The 18,204-nt window shown below is 38.7% G+C and overlaps 1 protein-coding gene across 4 annotated transcripts in view; it reads left to right on the top strand.

The window, feature by feature from the left end:
* Positions 1-10,966, top strand: part of rfng (RFNG O-fucosylpeptide 3-beta-N-acetylglucosaminyltransferase) — a 42,693-nt gene extending 31,727 nt beyond the window's left edge. For 2 of the 4 annotated variants that reach the window (XM_048555175.2, XM_048555173.2), the window contains 4 exons: positions 5,052-5,217; positions 7,783-7,868; positions 8,953-9,009; positions 9,168-10,966. In XM_048555175.2, the coding sequence (XP_048411132.1) occupies positions 5,052-5,217; positions 7,783-7,868; positions 8,953-9,009; positions 9,168-9,177 (319 nt within the window). In that variant the 3' untranslated portion in view covers positions 9,178-10,966. Of the gene's footprint in view, positions 1-5,051; positions 5,218-7,782; positions 7,869-8,952 lie in introns of all 4 variants that reach the window. The other 2 variants (XR_007249880.2, XM_048555176.2) reach the window with 2 other exon arrangements.
* Positions 10,967-18,204: the final 7,238 nt, after the last annotated feature.

The raw sequence follows: 18,204 nt of genomic DNA, 5'->3' as shown, positions 1-18,204 counted from the left end.
TAGACTGTGTGTGTTATTAAAGCAAACTGCACCAGGCCTTTCTGTCATCTCCAACCCCCTCCCACTCCCCCCACCCCCAAAAGAACCTATTGGCTGCAGCTATTTCCTTGCAGGTTGCAACTGGTTACCGTGTCCAAGAATTTCTTTTGGTCTCTACCATTGAACCTTGCTCCTCCACATTTCTTAAAGGTTTTTATACTATTGGTTTGCATCCCATTCAAGTGGGTCAGTTACTGTCTGGTTGTTTTCCCCAAAACTTCGATATTTGCAGTTAAATTAATTTACAAAGAACAGTGCAGCACAGGACAGTGCCAACGAGTATGTGCTGATACGCTACTCCTTTACATACTTTATAAACTGAAAACTTCTTGACTATATGTGGCTCACATCCCACTAATCCCTGCCTATTTATATCTCTGTCAAGATACCTCTAAAACACTGCTATTGTATCACTGCCTCCATCTTCTCTGGTAGCACATTCCAGGCACTTAGCCACCCTTGTTGTTTAAAAAAAATGCCTCTCCCATTTCCTTTAGGATCTTTCCGTTTACCTTAATCTATGTCCCCTAATAATTGATATTTCTACCCTGGAATAAAGTCCCTGACTATCCATTCTATCCATGCCTGTTATTCATTTGTAAACTTCTGTCAAGTTTCCCCATCATCTTTGGACATTCACGTGAAAACAAACCAAGTTTTCTCAGTCTCTCCTCAAAGCTAATATCCCCCAAACCAGGCAACATCCTAGTGAGCCTTTTCTGTACCCTTCCCAAAGCCTTCACATCTTTCTGAAACTGGACATATTCCAAACGTGGCCCATCTAAAGTTCTATATGATTGCAACATGACCTGTTAATTTTTATATTCTACGCCCTGGCCAGTGAAGGCACGCATGTCATATGTGTCCTTGACCACTTTATCCACTTGTATTGCTAGTTTCAAGAAACTGTGAACCCGTATACTGAGATCCCTCTGTATCTTGATGCTAGTAAGGGCTCTGCCATTTACTGTACGCTTCCTTCCTGCATTAGATCTTCCAAAATGCATTAGATCTTCCAAAATGCAGCATCTCATGTTTGTCCGAATTAAACTCCATCTGCTGCTTCTCCACCCAACTTTCTAACCTATCTATATCATCTGGAAATCCTCCTACCTATCTACAGCTCCCCCAGTCTTTGTGGCGTCTATAAACTTACTAATCAGACCACTTACATTCTTTTCCAAATCATTTGTACATAGTCAAAGTCCCAACACTGACCCCTGTGGAACACCACTAATGACAGATCTCTAATCTGAAATACACTTTTTCACCACTATTGATTGCCTACAATGATTAAGCCTGTTCGGTATCCGTCTCATCAGGTGACTATGGATCCCATGTGACTTCATGTTCTCTATCAGCTTCTCGTGAGGGGCTTTGTCAAAGGACTTGCTAAATTCCATATGGACAACATCTAATGCCTTACCCTCATCAATCATCCTTGTCACTTCCCAAAAAACTCAACTCAAGTTTGTGAGATATGACCTTCCATGCCCAAAGCCATCTTGCCTATTACTAACAAGCCCATATTTTTACAAATGTGAGTAAATCCTATCCCTAAGAAGCCTCTCCAGTAAGGTAGGTTCTCTACTCAGAGAGTAGTAAGGGCGTGGAATGCCCTGCCTGTAACAGTAGTAGACTCACCAACTTTAAGGGCATTTAAATGGTCATTGGATAAACATGTGGATGATAATGGAATAGTGTAGGTTAGATGGGCTTAAGATTGGTTACACAGGTTGGCGCAACATCGAGGGCCAAAGGGCCTGTACTGCCCTGTAATGTTCTATACCTGAAACCCACCCTCGTACACCAGCTGATTAGTTAGGTCTTTAACGGTACTATCTTCCCATTTCTAGTCACTGGCACATGACAGAGGGCGCAATCCTGAGATTACAACCCTAGACGTCCTGCTTTTCAACTTTTTACCTAACTCCCTGAACTTCACTTGCAAAAAACTCCTCTCTCTCTTTCTGCCTATGTCATTAGTACCAATATAGACCACGCTCTCTGGCTACTCACCATCTCCCTTCAAGATGTCTGCTCAGGGACATCCTTGGTCCTTGCACCAGGGAGGCAATACCCTGTCCTGGAGTCTTGCCTGAGGTCACAGAAACACCTATTTGTGCCCATGGCTGTAGAGTCCCCTGTCACAACCCGTTGCTGTTGTTTTCCCGAGATGTCATCTCCCCCAGCAGTATCCAGAACAGTATACCTATTTGAGAGGGGAATGGCCACGAGGGACTCCTGCACTACCTGCCCACGTTAACTCGTCTTCTCTGTCTGTGTCGCCCTTACTAGTGATGTGACCAGCTTGCTAACCATCCTATGCACAATATTCTCAGCCTCTTGGGTGCTCCATAGTGAATCCATCTGCCACTCCAGGCACTCCATGTGGCAAATGAGAAGCTGCAGCTGAACACATTTCCTGTGTACCTGGTCACCATGGGGACTGGAAGTTTCCATTTTGCGGGAGGAGAATTCTGTGGGACCATTTCGATCTTAGCAACTAACTCCACCTCAACACACAACAATCCAGGAGCTGATTGCTCAGCCTGACCCACTCGTCACCAAACTTGGGTCTCTCTCTCTCCTCTCTATTCATAACGGACTACAACTACAAAATACATATACTTTATCTTTCTCCGTACACTACTCACTCAATCTGCAAACCTGGTTCCTGAGCAGCTGGGTCTCTCTCTCTCCTCTCTATTCATAACGGACTACAACTACAAAATACATATACTTTATCTTTCTCCTTACACTACTCACTCAATCTGCAAACCTGGTTCCTGAGCAGCCAAACCTAAATTACATATTGAGTTGTGACATAACCTCGAGTGCATCTCCCTTAGACTCAGCCAGAGGTTCGCTCTGATTGACCCCGCTCCTCAGGTATTTATCCTGCCCTTCACCCTCAGGGTCGTGGTAACTGACCCCGCTCCTCAGGTATTTATCCTGCTCTTTACCTCCAGGTTTGCTGTTCTTTGTTCTGTTGCTGCTCGGACTGACCAACAGCTGACCTCAAGCAAACTGAATTTCCTGTCAATCATGCTGTTTCTTCAAAAGTTTATTATTGCCCAGGGATGGAGGTGACCCAGTTTTTAGACAATTAACAACAGAACATGGTAAACCACTATGTCTAAATTATTTACAAATGGAATCGTGAATCAGTGCAATTCAGCTGACTTTATAAAAATCTTACTGCTCTGTCTGCTTTTAAACAAGAAAAGATAAGTGTGAAAATTCTACTCATTCTCCCTGTGAGCATTTCATGTCCTAGATATTTTGTTGGTGAGGAGTATGAAACATGGAAAAACAGAAGGTGCTGTCGGTGATTCTGTGTTTTCCCCATAGGCTGCACTGTTGAGGTATCTGAACCAGACTGCAATCAATGGAAAATTAATTAAATTGACAAAAATTTCTACTCTTTACTGTTTGTCTCTCAGTCACAATGTTTGGAAAATTGTTCACTTGTTGAATGAATTCTGACTGAATTTTAACAGTGTAGTAACTTCAGAAGTGCTGCTGAACACTCTCAATGGCCTGGAGAAGCTGATTGAGCAACTTTCGTTCCACAGATTTAAAACAATGATAAATTCCACATATTGTTTAAAAATATGTACTTTTATAAACATTTCCTTCATCTTTGGTTCATGGTGGAAGCTCAAATAATTATTCATTATTAATCATTCATTTATTAATTAGCAGTAACAATTTTAATTGCTTTTAACTTCCTTGTTTGCTGTGTATGAATACTTTGATGTTACAGGCTGCTTAATCGCAGGCTGAGATCATTGTTGCAGCATGTTAAAATGTCTGTTCATTCATTAGGTCTTTGAGCACAACTTTCTTCAAGCTCAGCTGCAAAGTGCATTTAATTTGCTGCTACCTGTAAAATCTGCATCTCTCAGTCACTCATAATCACTCAGTTTCTATCCATAATCATTGTAATCATTGGGCAAAGTAGGAGGCCAAAGACCATGAGATCCATAGAAGTTATCTTTTCTCCTTGAAGATGTCACAATTTCTTATTAATATTCAGATGACCAACATGTGACATCTTTTTAGTACTTTGGTAGACAAAGTGGAGTCAGCTTTAATGAGACTTCCTAGAACCTAAGTAGTCTGCTTCTGACATTGATTTAAAAGCACAATTCTGTCTGGGGTCAAAATAGGTGCAATATCTTTTGTCCTTCAGAGAACTGTAATTTTATTACTTTCTAAACCAAACTTTCATTGAGCCCTGAGCAAGCTCTGTAGTCTGGATTTTTGCCTGGTATTATTTTCAATGCTATTCTGAATTTTAATATCTTCAGCTAAATATTTTATTTTTCCATAGAAGCACCTAATACCATTTTAAGTAGGTAGACTAATTTCTTGTAGATACCCTTGTATAGGGCTTGTTCTTCAACGTTGCATTCCCAACCTTGAATTCATTACAACACTCCAATAATCAAAACATATTAGAAGGCTGTTAATCTTTTCACATTCTGTGTTCAGTATTATAACATCCTGGACAGAATTTTTAAGTTAATACTTTAACTTACGCCATAGCAATTAAAGTGTTATTGTACTTTTCATTTTTTTCACTGCATGGATTTTTTTAATATGGGGCTATGGTGTAGTTTACAATCTGTGTGCTCAGATTGTTTCAACCCTTTCAATCCTTCCAATCTATCCTTTGCTACAGTATTTGTTTCTTTTCACCCTCTTAATCCTTCAGTTCTTTATGGTCCTGTTATTTATTTTGCTTGCTTGATTTAAATTCTAGAAGATTACATTTTGCTGGAAGTTAATTTTATGCCTCAGAAATAGATATCATTCTTCTTACTCTTGATTAATTTGCCTTGCTCCTTGCATTGTACTTCTTATACTGCTTAATAACTCCACGCTGAGTGAAGGATCAATGTTATATCAGATTACCTCTTCTCTCAAGTAAAATATCATTATAAGAATGGTACACTTTTGTATATCCCATTTGTATAAATATCACTTTTTAATTTTTTTAACAGTTTTGGAAACTTTATAAGTACAGCAGAGAAGATCCGTCTGCCTGATGATTGTACAATTGGCTATATCATTGAAGGTCTGCTGGAAGTGAAGATGATTCACAGTGATCTGTTCCACTCGCACCTAGAGAACCTGCAGCAGATCCCACCACCTATTATCCCTGGACAGGTCAGACTTTCAGAATTACCTGAACTTTTCTTCTTTTTTCCTTCATTTTTCTCTAAAAGCAGCCAATTGTCTGATGGAATAGTTCAGCTTGTACCAGCAGTATTCCATTACCACCTCCATTGCATTAAATTATCCCATGAGTGTCAACTGTCAAAGATAACAGGTTGTTTGATTTCTCACAAGCTGATAATGATATCCCTACTTGACCAGCATCCATGCTTTTTCAGTAAAGTAGGGCCACAGGTTATAATCGACATTGTTTCTGCTATCCCTGATCAAAATGTATTACATCTAGGGATAGTGACCACTTGCCTCAGCCCTCTCTTCACCACTTCTTGTTGCTTCCGGATAACTTGATACAGTCCAGGAATCAAACTTGGACGTTCTGGTTTCTGTGACCTAGTGCATGCATGTGATGCATATACTCAGAAGGATAATGAAGAATATACACCTCCCAGGACGGTGAAGACCTTAGTTTCATGCACATTGTTTTGACCAGCATCCAACAGGAAGTTATGCCCATCAAACTTAGATGTGACACCAGTGACACAAGCACAGGGTTACCACTGTAGAAGCATCAGCAAATGTATTCCTGGCACAACCAACCAGACTTGCTTACAGAAAAAAAAAAATCAGCTTCATAGGTGTTCTTAGTTTCTTTAGGATGTTGGTTCCGTCTTGTGCTTTGTCAACCAGACCAGTGATAATTGGTCAAGCCCAGTTACAATAATCCATTTATTGACTGCTAATTTGAGTAAGGACCTGCTTGGGGTGGGGATCTAGTGACAGACAGCATCACCTAGTGGAACAGGCAAAACAGGTAGCCAGAGGTGGAGCTAGATTCTTTGGAACGGAGATTAGAACTGGTTCATTCTCTACCACAGGGAAAATAGCAAGTTGTTTGGTTAGTCTCTGTTAAGTGATTAAGGGTTGTTCTGTTCTTAAGTTTTAACATAGTGTGCAAATTAAAGCTCATAAAATGTGTAAATTAAAGCAACCAAAGTAAATAACTTTAAATATTGTAATTGTACTTGCCTCCACTACTTCCTGTGGAGACTCATTCCATATATGCATGAAAATGTTGCCCCTTAACTCCTTCATAAATCTTTCTCCTCTCACCTTAAACCTATGCCCTCTAGTTTTGACTGCTCTGCCATAGGAAAAAGACCTTGGCTATTCAGCCCTACCCATGCCCCTCATGATTTTGTGAACTTCTATAAGGTCATTCCTCAGCTTCCAACAATCCAAGGATTAAAGCCCGCGAGAAAGAGAAAATGGGGAATTAATAATGGATGATGAGGAAACAGTGGATGAAGTGAACAAATACTTTGCTTCTGACTTCAAATAGAGGATACAGAACACATTCCAGTAATAACTACAAACCAGGAGGTGGAAAGGAGAAAGGAATTTCATGAAATTATAATGGCGAGGGAAGAGGTACTAAGCAAAGTGGAACATCAGACTGACCAGTTTTCAGGTCCAGATGGGCCAATTTTTTAAAGAGGTGACTAATGGGTTAGTGCATACATTGGTGTTAATTTTCCAAAATACCCTCTATTCTGCAACAATAGTCTCTTTACTCAAGTGAGGGAGGGAGGAAGAAAGCAAGAAACTATTTGCCAATTAACTTGATTTCTGACATGGGAAATATGTTAGACTTGATCACTAAAGAGATTGTGACTGGACATTAAGAAAAGCACGAAGGAATTGGGCAGAATCAGCATGGTTTTGTTGAAGGGAGATCACGTTTAACCAATTTGTAGGAATTTCTTGAAGTGGTGATGTGCGCAGACGTAGTTGTTGGGGTCTGGTTGTTGCTGGAGGATAGTTGCCTTGGGGTGGTGGTGGTGGGGAGGGGCAAGGATTGTGATTGGGATGGATTTGGGGAGTTTATGAATTGGGTTTAATCTGTTTAACATCTCCTGGGTAACTACTCTAATACATGCTGCAGAACAGTTCAAAGTCTCTAACGAAGGTCCCAAAGAGAATGGGAAATATCCATGAGATGTTGAAACATCCTGAGCAATTCTTACATAGTCCAGTGTGTTGTCACTTCCATAGCTACTGTATCACAAACCAAAACAGAAATCGCTGGAAGAACTTAGCAAGTCTGGCAGCACCTGTGGAAAGAAAGCAGAATCACTTGTTCTCACTTCACTTTGCTCTGTTTTCTCTCCGTAGATGCTGCCAGACGTGCTGACTATTTCTGGTGATTTCTGTTTTTGTTTCTGATTTCTAGCATCCGCAGTTCTTTTATAATTTCTGAGTATTTGATCATATGTCTGCTCTCTGATGATCCAAGAGACCAGAAAATTTGGCCACACGTTTTGATTTTGATGGTTATCCTCCTCATTCATGAGAGTTAACAGCTGGTCGCCCTGCCTCAAATCCAGATACTCAGGAGTGAGGCCACATGGTGGCCAATTTGAAGAATTGCTGTCTCTTAAGTAGTATATATTTCAGAACTAAACTATTTATTTTGTGTGCTTTCTTGCTGCAATCATAGTGAACAGGTTTTGAGGTCCCTGAATGTAGTAACTGAACTATTCAATGCAATTATTTTAGGTCACCTTAAGTTATGGAAGTTCAGAAACGAAACGGAATGTACTGAGAGTCCAAGGGCCTTTCAGTTTGGCAGATGATCCTTCAAGGTACAGTGACTGATCTTTCAATTTTACATTCTAGAGACAATTCTACCATATTATTTGTCAGTACTACAAATGAATTATAGTCAACCAACTGGTGTACATAAGAGCTGCTATTTATACAATAGGATTTCAAAGTTTGCTGTAAGCATACTTAAGTCAAATATGGCTCTGCACATTGGCAATGTCCCTAGCTCTGCGCCAGGAGACCTGGGTTCAGGACACAGTGGCTCAGTGGTTAGCACTGTTGCCTCACAGAACCAGTGCCTGGGTTCGATTCCACCCTTGGGCGACTGAGTGTGTGGAGTTTGCACATTCTCCCAGTGTCTGTGGGGTTTCCTCCAGGTGTACCAGTTTCCTCCCACATCCAAAGATGTGCAGGTTAGGTGGATTGGCCATGGGGATACAGGAATGGGGTATAGGGGCGAGTTGCTTTTTGGTGGACTGACATGGACTCGATGGGCCAAAGAGCCTGCTTCCACACCCTAGGGGTTTTTATAATTCAAGACTCATCTGCTCCAGACATATGCTGTAAAATGTCTGAACAAATTGATTTTAAAATATCGCTTTGAGTACAAATGCCATGAATCTATAAAGTGACACAACTAGATATTTTAAATGTAATACATTGCAGAAATAATTTAAAAATAAATTTTGACATGAAAGTATTCTTGCCTAATGTTGATAGTAGCTCTTCCTTATGAACTTGTAAATATCTGATTTAAATGTTTTAGTACCGTGACTTTAAATAAAGGTAAAATGAAAGGGGGATGCTTGTGATCTGCTCTGATATTTGCATAACATCAAACCTGGATAGTTAGATCACTTAAAAATTAAATGGAACTGAGATTGTTTTAATGGAAGATGATACAAGGAGTTATCCTTGTGCTAAATCAGCACTTGAAGCTAGGCATAATTATGATCAACTGGCCATGGAAACTTGAATGCAGAAGGAACTTCTGTTGGCTAGCATTTCAAACTATTTGGGTGTATGCTCCACCGTATCTTCTGTCTTTCAACTCATATTTTCTAAATAAACAAATAGAATGGTCTGAATTCAATTATATTTTCACATCTTGTTTTCCTGCAGATTCAAGTCTATACATTGTCTCCTCTACCATGATGTCTGGTGTCCTGTCAAAGACAGGTACTGAGCATGAAAACCGTTCTGAACCCTTCCTCCATCAGCTATGATCGTTTTGAAGAACTTTGTGAGTGAGAAAGGACCTTTATGGTAATGAGGATGAGTAAAACTATGATGCTCCAAAACACATTGCTACACAACTGTATGTCATTTTTTTATAGATGGGTCTAAAACAACTACAAATATTCTGCAAAAGGAAGCAAAAAGCAACTCTTTAACTGCCCGAGTGAAAATTCTCAAGTCTGACATGAACTCACTTTCATGTTCTGATCCATCATCTTGGGTCTACTTGTTAAAACAGGATTCACTGAAGTGGGTCCGCAGTCAAGTTGTGTCAAAGCTGCGTGCCAAAGTTCCAAAATTACCTCTTCTAAATTTAACCTTCTCTTCTGCTTTTGGGCTGGTAAGTTAAACGGTAAGTTGGCTTTGTGCAAGCAGAGACTCGGGGTCATGTAACATTTCTCATACATTTATTTCCTATATATACAATTAACCTTGGCAAAAAGCTGATGGATGGTTTTAGGATGGTGCCATCCTACAGAATTGTAAACTTGGAGTCCTCTCTGTATATTTGGTATAAATGAGTTTGATGTGTGCAATTCAGTTCTAGCAATATTACATTAGCTGGTTGTTATACAGTTATAGACAGTCAATCCTACGCGTTCTTTAGATATGCCTTCTCCTTTAATTTAGCAGGTGATATTTACATCTCTGTGAGATGGTGATTATTGATAGAATTACATCACTGTGGCTTCATTGTGCCGTAAAATGTCATGATTTTGGGATTTTACCACTGAGTCATTAGAAATGTGCATTGACGGACTACATAGAATCACAAACTTGATTTTCTGCGTTTGAACCGGATTGAAATTAGTCTTTACTATAATTAATATTTTGGTAACCGAAACTGTCTGTTGGCTATTGAAATGCTTTGATTACTCTGACAACAATTTGATTGTAAAACCATGTATAAAAGATACTTGTGTTGTATTGGCATGCTGAATAACTCACCCAGCTCTGTCAGATCATGTTTCACTAAAAGGTTATTTAGTTAGCCACAAACTAAAACATATTTTAGGACTTGCTTTACTGCAGCGATGTGATCAATTTCCATTGCACAATATCTAAGAACCAAATTGTCTGCAGTATTCAACTCCATGCAAGTTGATAAGTCATTTAAATGATTTTCATTTTTTTGAGATAAATTACAAGTACAGGACCTGCAAGTGAATTAATTGCATGCTTTACAGTTTGAGATGGTCAATAGACAGGCTTGACTAGGGATATCCAAAAGGCATATAAAGTGCTATTTTACAAACAAAAATCTCCAATATAAAACCCTCATCTCCAAAACAAGTCTGACTTTGTAGACGGATTCATTATTTGGCTTACCTCATATAGATCTGTCATCTATTATCTTTTTATAGTAGTTAACAATTGCTGCTATTCCAGGCAGGATTTTATGTTATTTATTTTAATAGTACTCTGCAAAGTACTAACACATATTAAATATAGGCCTTTTTAATGGATCTTCCAGTATATTTTGTATGATTTCTAGAAATAAAAAAAGTTTAGATGCTCCAAACTAAAAGCTGCATCTGAAAGAACAACAAATCACAAGTGTTGATTTGGTCTTTTGACCAGTGTTGTCTCCTACATTAATGCCATTGGGCTGCCAGGATTGTATCACTGGGTTAGTAGAGATTTAAATGTCCAGGAATTAGCCAAAAGTCACTTTGCTTATCAGTTCTTTTTGTATACTATACCCAGTTAGTGTCAGCCAGAACTTTGACCAACATACCTCTTGCCTGATTTGTAGCAGATAAAACTCCAAGGAATGGGCATTGTGATATTTACTAAATTTCAGTTTAGATTATAAAAACTAAAAGAAATGCGGATGCTGTAAATCAGGAACAAAAACAAAGTTGCTGGAAGAGCTCAGCAGGTCTGGCAGCATATGTGGAGGAGAAAACAGAGTTAACGTTTCGAGTCTCGTGACCCTTCCTCAGAACTAAGGAAGGTTCTGAGGAAGGGTCACGAGATTCAAAACGTTAACTCTGTTTTCTCCTCCACAGATGCTGCCAGACCTGCTGAGCTTTTCCAGCAACTTTGTTTTTGCTCAGTTTAGAGTATGTGTGGGAGTGGGACTCATCTCTGACTCAGAGCTGACATAGTTAGAATAAAGAGAAAATTCCACGTCTGGTAGCCCATATGTACAATTTGGAGCCCCGTAGATTTGATTATACTGGAATTGCTGTTTTGGAATGGTTTGCACATAACACTCAAATGAGAACTCTGAATGCAAATACAAATAAAGTTTTTAGTGACTATAAAAACAAATAGTCCTAAAAGAATGTGTATAGTGTACTGTATAAATGACCTAATTAATGGTTTAATCTCTCAATTTACTGCTTTTTCTCAATTGAAAAGTGTTCATATTCTGTGGCCTTGGCTTTTCCACTATGAGCTAAGAAATATGTGTGATAAATCTGTCTGTAATTGAAGATAAATATTAATATGTGAATAGTAAAACAACATTCAATTCACAGTAATGTATTTTGTTAGAAGTCTGATTAACACAAGTAATTCAAATTTTCTGCTGAATTTTTGTGGGAAATTTTAAAATAAGGAACTAGGGCGTACACTGTAAAAACATTATCCAGAGTGGAAAATGGTAAAAGAGAATCTTAAAGTACAGATCCCAAAATTCCTTAGTCTCCTGACAGAACCAGTGAAACTCTCATGAAAATAACGGAGACTCAATTGTACCAGTTCTCTGCTGTTTACAAGAAATTCCTTGTTGAATTATGTGGTGCAATGTAGCAGCAGACCTGTTTTAATGGAGTTTAGTAATGCTGAGTGAAGTGAGTCACCCGAGGAGCTGTGCTGCAAGGTGCCAATAGATAGAATTCTGATGTAAACCACAGGATTCCCAGAAATTTCACCTGCCTTTAGATGCTTCATGAAGACTACCAGTGAATATTCAGTCTGAAAATGACAGAAGAAAATGGATGCTTTTAGACTAAAATTTTTTGATATATTTTAATCCATAATAATTGTAAATATTAGGTTGCACCTCGTGGTGAGTGCAGTAGATAAGAATATTGCAAATCTTGGAAGTTTTTAATCAGTTGCGTTTTTCAATGGGCATTGTGATGTCTCTCTTTTAGATTAGAAAAACAATCTTGTGTGTTAACTCTGAAATTGCGTACCATTTTGTGATAAGGAGTTTGATCCTTTCTTGATAAACAAATGTAATCACTTTTATGTCTATAATTCAAGTTTACTTTTAATTGATCAAAGGCTTCAATAGAATTCAAAGAACCTGTTGAGTTTGAACACCTCATTGCAATGGACTGTAGGGCAGCAGTAATTGTTTTAGTGTGCAGACAGTGGAATGAAGTAGTTATAGTTAATGATGAACATTGTGGTACAATCACTACCAGAAGAACTGACAGGGGACTGAATTAAACAACTGTTCTCGAGGTCGGTGGGCATATAAAGATCAATCCTGGAAAAACACATGAATTGATCATGGGTGAACTTTAACAACATTTCAACTAAGAATGTGCAATACCGTGACAGAGACTGAAAATTACTCTGAGATTGTAGAAAAGCTTCCTAAAAAAGTGTTATATCTATATGTGAAAATACTATGTTAGAAACATGTATGTTTACATTCAGCTGGAAAGGCCAAAGTTATTTTTAAATGCCAAGATTATAACAACTCAGATTCTTTAAAACTGGAGAATACTTTTATTCACTTGCATTGTAATTGAAAATGATGCAAATTGTAATAAGCTTATAAGGCTGGTTTAGAGCCATGATTGCCAGTAGTTTGCTTCGTTTTAAAAAATAGACAGTTGTTAAAAGGTGAGAAATGTAATTAAATGATTACATTTAAACACATTTTTTGGTGTCTTTGTCACATGTTTGTTTAAACCGCAAAGTGACCTTTTAATGAGAGATTTCAATGAGTGACATATCTTACATCTGATTCCTCAGGCCAATCAGAAATGGATTGAATGAATGATGGCACAGACTTTTTCACTACAATATAGAATGAAGATTACTGCTATTCAAATTAAAGCCATATTGTTTTCTCTTTATAGATTCAGTTTTCCAATGCTGCAATCATTTTGCAGAATCAATGCTGTTGTACATTTTATGGCTTGAACAGTATTTTTACAATTGGACATCCAAACCTTGACAGAGTAACTGTGGCCGAAACAGTTTTCTTCTCATAAGTTTGTCTTTTTTTTTGCTTTATTCCCATATTATGCGCCTGTATATATAAAACCCAGTATCCTACTGAGCTTTTGTGATTACTTTGTCTAGTTACATATGTACTTTATACATAAGAACATAAGAACCTGGAGCAGGAATAGAACCTGGCCCCTTGAGCCTGCCCCGCCATTCAATAAGATCATGACTGATCTTTTCGTGGACTCAGATCCACTTACCCATGCTCTCACCATATCCCTTAATTCCTTTATTGTTCAAAAAAAATCTATCTTATCTTTAAAAACGTTTCCTGAAGTAGCATCAACTACTTCACTGGGCAAGGAGTTCCATAGATTAACAACCCTCTGGGTGAACAAGTTCATTCTCAATTCAGTCCTAAATCTGCTCCCTCTAATCTTGAGGCTTTGCCCTCTTGTTTAGCTTCACCTGTCAGTGGAAACATCCTTTCTACTTCTATCTTATCTATTTCCTTCATAATTTTATATGTTTCTCTCAGATTCCCCCACCCAATCTTCTGAATTCCAATGAATATAATCCCAATCTACTCAGTCTCTCCTCATAAGCCAAGCTCCTCAACTCTGGAAGTAACCTAGTGAACCTCCTCTGCACCCCGTCCAGTGCCAGTACATCCTTTCTCAAGTAAGGAGACAAAACTACACACAGTACTCTAAGTGTGGTCTCAGCAGCACCTTGTACAGCTGCAACATAAGCTCTCTGCTTTTAAACTCAATCCCTTTAGCAATGAAGGACAAAATTCCATTTGCCTTCCTAATTATTTGTTGTACCTGCCGACCAACCTTCTGTGATTCCTGCACAAGAACACCCAGGTGCCTCTGCATAGTAGCATGCAACAACTTTTTACCATTCAAGTAATAATCCTTTTTACTATTAGTCCTACCAAAATGTATGACTTCACATTTATTTACATTGTATTCCATCTGCCAGACCTTTGCCCACTCACTCAACGTATCTATGTTCCTCTGCAAAGTTTCACAGTCCTCTGCACACTTTGCTCTGCCACTCATCTTAGTGTCATCAGCAAACTTTGATACCCTACACGTGGTCCCCAACTCCAAATCAATACGAGAGTCAAGTTTTATATTCAACCACATTCTCCTTGTTTTCCATTAAGTGCACTTGTTTTTTCAAAAATATGCCAGAAAGATTTCATTTTAGTCACAACGTATTACTTGGGTATATATTCATTTTTGATGTAAATGTGAAAACTTTAATCGTGAATGGCTCAGATGATGACATGAGCCAATGATCAAAACTATGCTATTCTCTAACCTCTTCTCATTGTGATTAGAAGTGCTGAAAGAGATGGTGAGCTATCTTTAAAAAGTTTCTAATGATATTTTGGGTAATATTTTGTTAATCATAACTTTTGGTTTGATTTATTACTGTCATGTGTACTGAGGTACAGTGAAAAGCAGCGTCTTATGTGCTTTACAGGCAGATTGTATTACACAGGTGCATTAGGGTAATCGAACAGAGTGCAGGATACAATGATGGAATTGGGCATCCAGAATATTGCAGGTAAATCTCTTCACGGTCTCAATCAGCATCAAAATGAATGAAATTTTTAAAAAAAGCAAAAGTAGATTGTCTTTCACACAAAGAAAGCCATTGGAAGAGATCTTATTTAGGGTTAGGATTTCCAACCCTGCTGCTTTGGCCCAAGGTTCACTGAAATGGGGTGATTGGTCCCCTGACCACATGGGAGAAGCTGTCCTTGTCTGCAGGGTTCTCATATATGGGATATCCTCATCATTGTACTTGCAACCAAACTCTTCTCTGAAGCTTACTTGTACTGTCATTATTCGGAGCATTGGAGCTAAACAAAGTTACCTGGAAATTCCATGAATAATGAAACTGAAACATGAACTAAGGGAGGAACAGACAAAAAAAAACACTGGGGAGAGTGGAAGGAAAAAGAAAACTAGGAAAGAAAAAAGATAAAAACAAATTGAGGACAGAGTGAAAATGAAACCGTGACATTGGGAAGGGAAAGGGAGAATTTGTGTCAGAATGTGTTACCTCTGTTTTGATGCTTTTCTGAAATGGAATGGACCTTTCATCACTGAAGCTGGGAGTTGGTATGGTGGGAATTAGTGAATTGCATCAGGTTTAGATTATATTTTACCTATTGTATTTATAGCTTTTATTATGACACATTGCAGCATTATGAGCACTTCAATAAAAGTTACTTCTATCAATGATGTTTTTATTGAATCAGTCTGTTTACTTGGTGTTTTTCATTGAAGTCAATATGTAAAAATTACTTTGTGATGTTTCTGTTTTGAATAGAATATTTTCTTTGTCTGTTAACTATCGAAATGAATAAAAAAAAAGTCATATTTATTCAGGGCTCAATGGTACTAGATACCCAGCTAAAGTAAATGTAGTTACATTTGCAAAGAATGGAATAAATGTTGTTATTGACATCATATAGCTGTCGTCTCATGGTCAATCAGACTACTTTTGGGAACCTCATTACGAATATGCTACCTGTGAAAATGAATGGAGAATTAGAAAAGGAGATTTTTAGAAAAGTAAAATCATTGCAAGTTCTCATTTTGATTTTAAGAGTTAGGTTTAAAATTGACTTCAAATATCATTGCCAGTGTTTTTGCAATAGAAGTGAAATACACATAAACACAGTTCTAAAATACAAACACAGAGTAAGTCAGAAAACTACATCCACTTTTCTCTTGACTTGTTTCAACTTGCTGCCCCTTGCTCAAGTCTTAAACAACATCTGTAAGCAAATGACCATTGATGATGATTAAAACAAAGTGCTGTGGATGTTAAAAACCCAAAATTCAGCAAGTCTGGCAGCATTATGCAAAAAGAAACAGAATTAATATTTGTGTCTGATGTGCCTTTAGAACTGAAGGGCCTGGGTGGATATTATGCAGTAAGACATGTGGGAGCAAGTGGAACAGATAGTGCAGGTGGCCCATGGAAAAAGGCAAAGGGTGTGCTAGTGGGAGTAGAAATGAGATACATAGATGAAGTGTAGCTGTTAAAAGCAGAAAATAGATTGGCTCCCCTCAGGGCAAACCCATGCTAACAAGACATCAGATCATCAGGGGTATGTGGGTTATAGGGGGATGGGTCTGGCTGGGATGCTTCAAGGGGCAGTGTGGACTTGTTGGGCCAAAGAGCCAGTTTCCACACGGTAGGGAATCTAATCTAAATGGAGAACAGAGTTCATGGACTGAAGTTGATGAGCTTAAAGTTTGAATTCTGAAGACCGTAAAGAACCTAAGTTCAAAATTAGATGCTTTTTCTCCAGTTTACTTCAAGCTTCACTGGCATGTTGCAGTCCTCGGACAGAAATGTTAGCATGAGCGTAAGGTAATGTACTGAAATGGCAAACAACGAGAAGGTCATTGACAGAGTGAAAGTGTTCTGCAAGGCAGTCATCCAGTCAATGTTTGATTTCATCAATTTGAAGGAAAGCTGTGTTGTGAGCAGTGAATACAGTGGTCTGGGTTGAAAGAAGCATAAGTAAATTGCTGCTTCTCCAGGAAGGTGTGTTTGGAACTTTGGACAACGAGGAAGGAGGAAGTAAAGGGGCAAATGTTATACCTTCTATGAATGCATGGGAAAGTGCTATAGTGACAAAAGATGAAGATTAATCTGGATGTTGCTGTAAACTGCACAGGAGAAAAATCAAAGGAATGTTCAAAACATTGTGTACTTTTAGACCATTTTATTTGCTTTTGAAAATATTAGAAACAAGGCTGTTAGATTAATAGTCAAGAATCATGCACTAGGGTAATGATGAATCTGATCCATTTGCAGTTGCTATGGAAGCACTTAACAATGAACCTGCTTGGGTGTTCAGTGACAGGTGTATGGTTGGGGAATGGGATAGTCTGTCTGGTTGAAATTCCAGCAATCCCTCCAATCAGTGGCAATTAAGTTAATATAGTGGCAACAAGAAGAAAAAGTGCATTTGTAATGTAAATAACCATAACGAAGAAAGGAGTCTCTATTAGTGAGGCTAGCTGAGGAATACAATTTGCAGAAGAACCCGGTGTAGGACATAAATGCCATCTTGCGCCTGTTGGGGTGATTGACATGTTTCTGAGGAAAAGTACTTGCAGTTGATTAGAATCCTTAGGACTTTCAAAAATGCTTTAGTGTGCATAATCTACTTTTTGTAGTGCAATCACCATTGTAATGCAGAAAACAAAACACCCAAGATAACAAAGTGTGAAGCTGGATGAACACAGCAGGCCAAGCAGCATCTTAGGAGCACAAAAGCTGACGTTTCGGGCCTAGACCCTAAGATGAAGGGTCTAGGCCCGAAACGTCAGCTTTTGTGCTCCTAAGATGCTGCTTGGCCTGCTGTGTTCATCCAGCTCCACACTTTGTTATCTTGGATTCTCCAGCATCTGCAGTTCCCATTATCTCTGAACCAAACAGCCAATATGTATATGACAAATTCCCACAAACAGTAACATAATGAACTTGCTAAATTGGATTTGGATTGTGGAGTGAACATTGCCGAGGAGGGCATCAGGGATAATTTCCTTGCTGTTTTGTTGAAGTGGTGCCAACAAATCATTCACCTCTACCTCAGCAGGTCATCACATTCAAATGGATGGTAACTCGGACAGTGCCACACTCCCTCAGCAGTGTACTGGGGGTTTCAGTCGTAGTTAGTTTGTACTGTGGGAACCTGAAGCCACAACCTTCAGACAGGCCAGAGTGCTACCAACTGTAGGCTGCTGTAGACTTATATCATGACATGGAATAAAGAAGGCCTTGAATGATCTCATTGGATGGTGGAACAGACTGGATGGGCTGAATGACCTCCTTTTGCTGCTACTTGTGGTTTTATTTATGATCTTGGCTCTGGAAAGTTGGTCAAAATGATTCAAAGGGGAAGAAATATATTTACAGAAAAACTGACATTTCAGTTGCACAAGGAAGTCT

This window comes from Stegostoma tigrinum, chromosome 22 (assembly GCF_030684315.1).
Source record: "Stegostoma tigrinum isolate sSteTig4 chromosome 22, sSteTig4.hap1, whole genome shotgun sequence".
Classification (NCBI taxonomy): domain Eukaryota; kingdom Metazoa; phylum Chordata; class Chondrichthyes; order Orectolobiformes; family Stegostomatidae; genus Stegostoma; species Stegostoma tigrinum.
The sequence above is the reverse complement of the archived record's forward strand: the minus strand, read 5'-3'. Positions and strand labels throughout refer to the sequence as shown.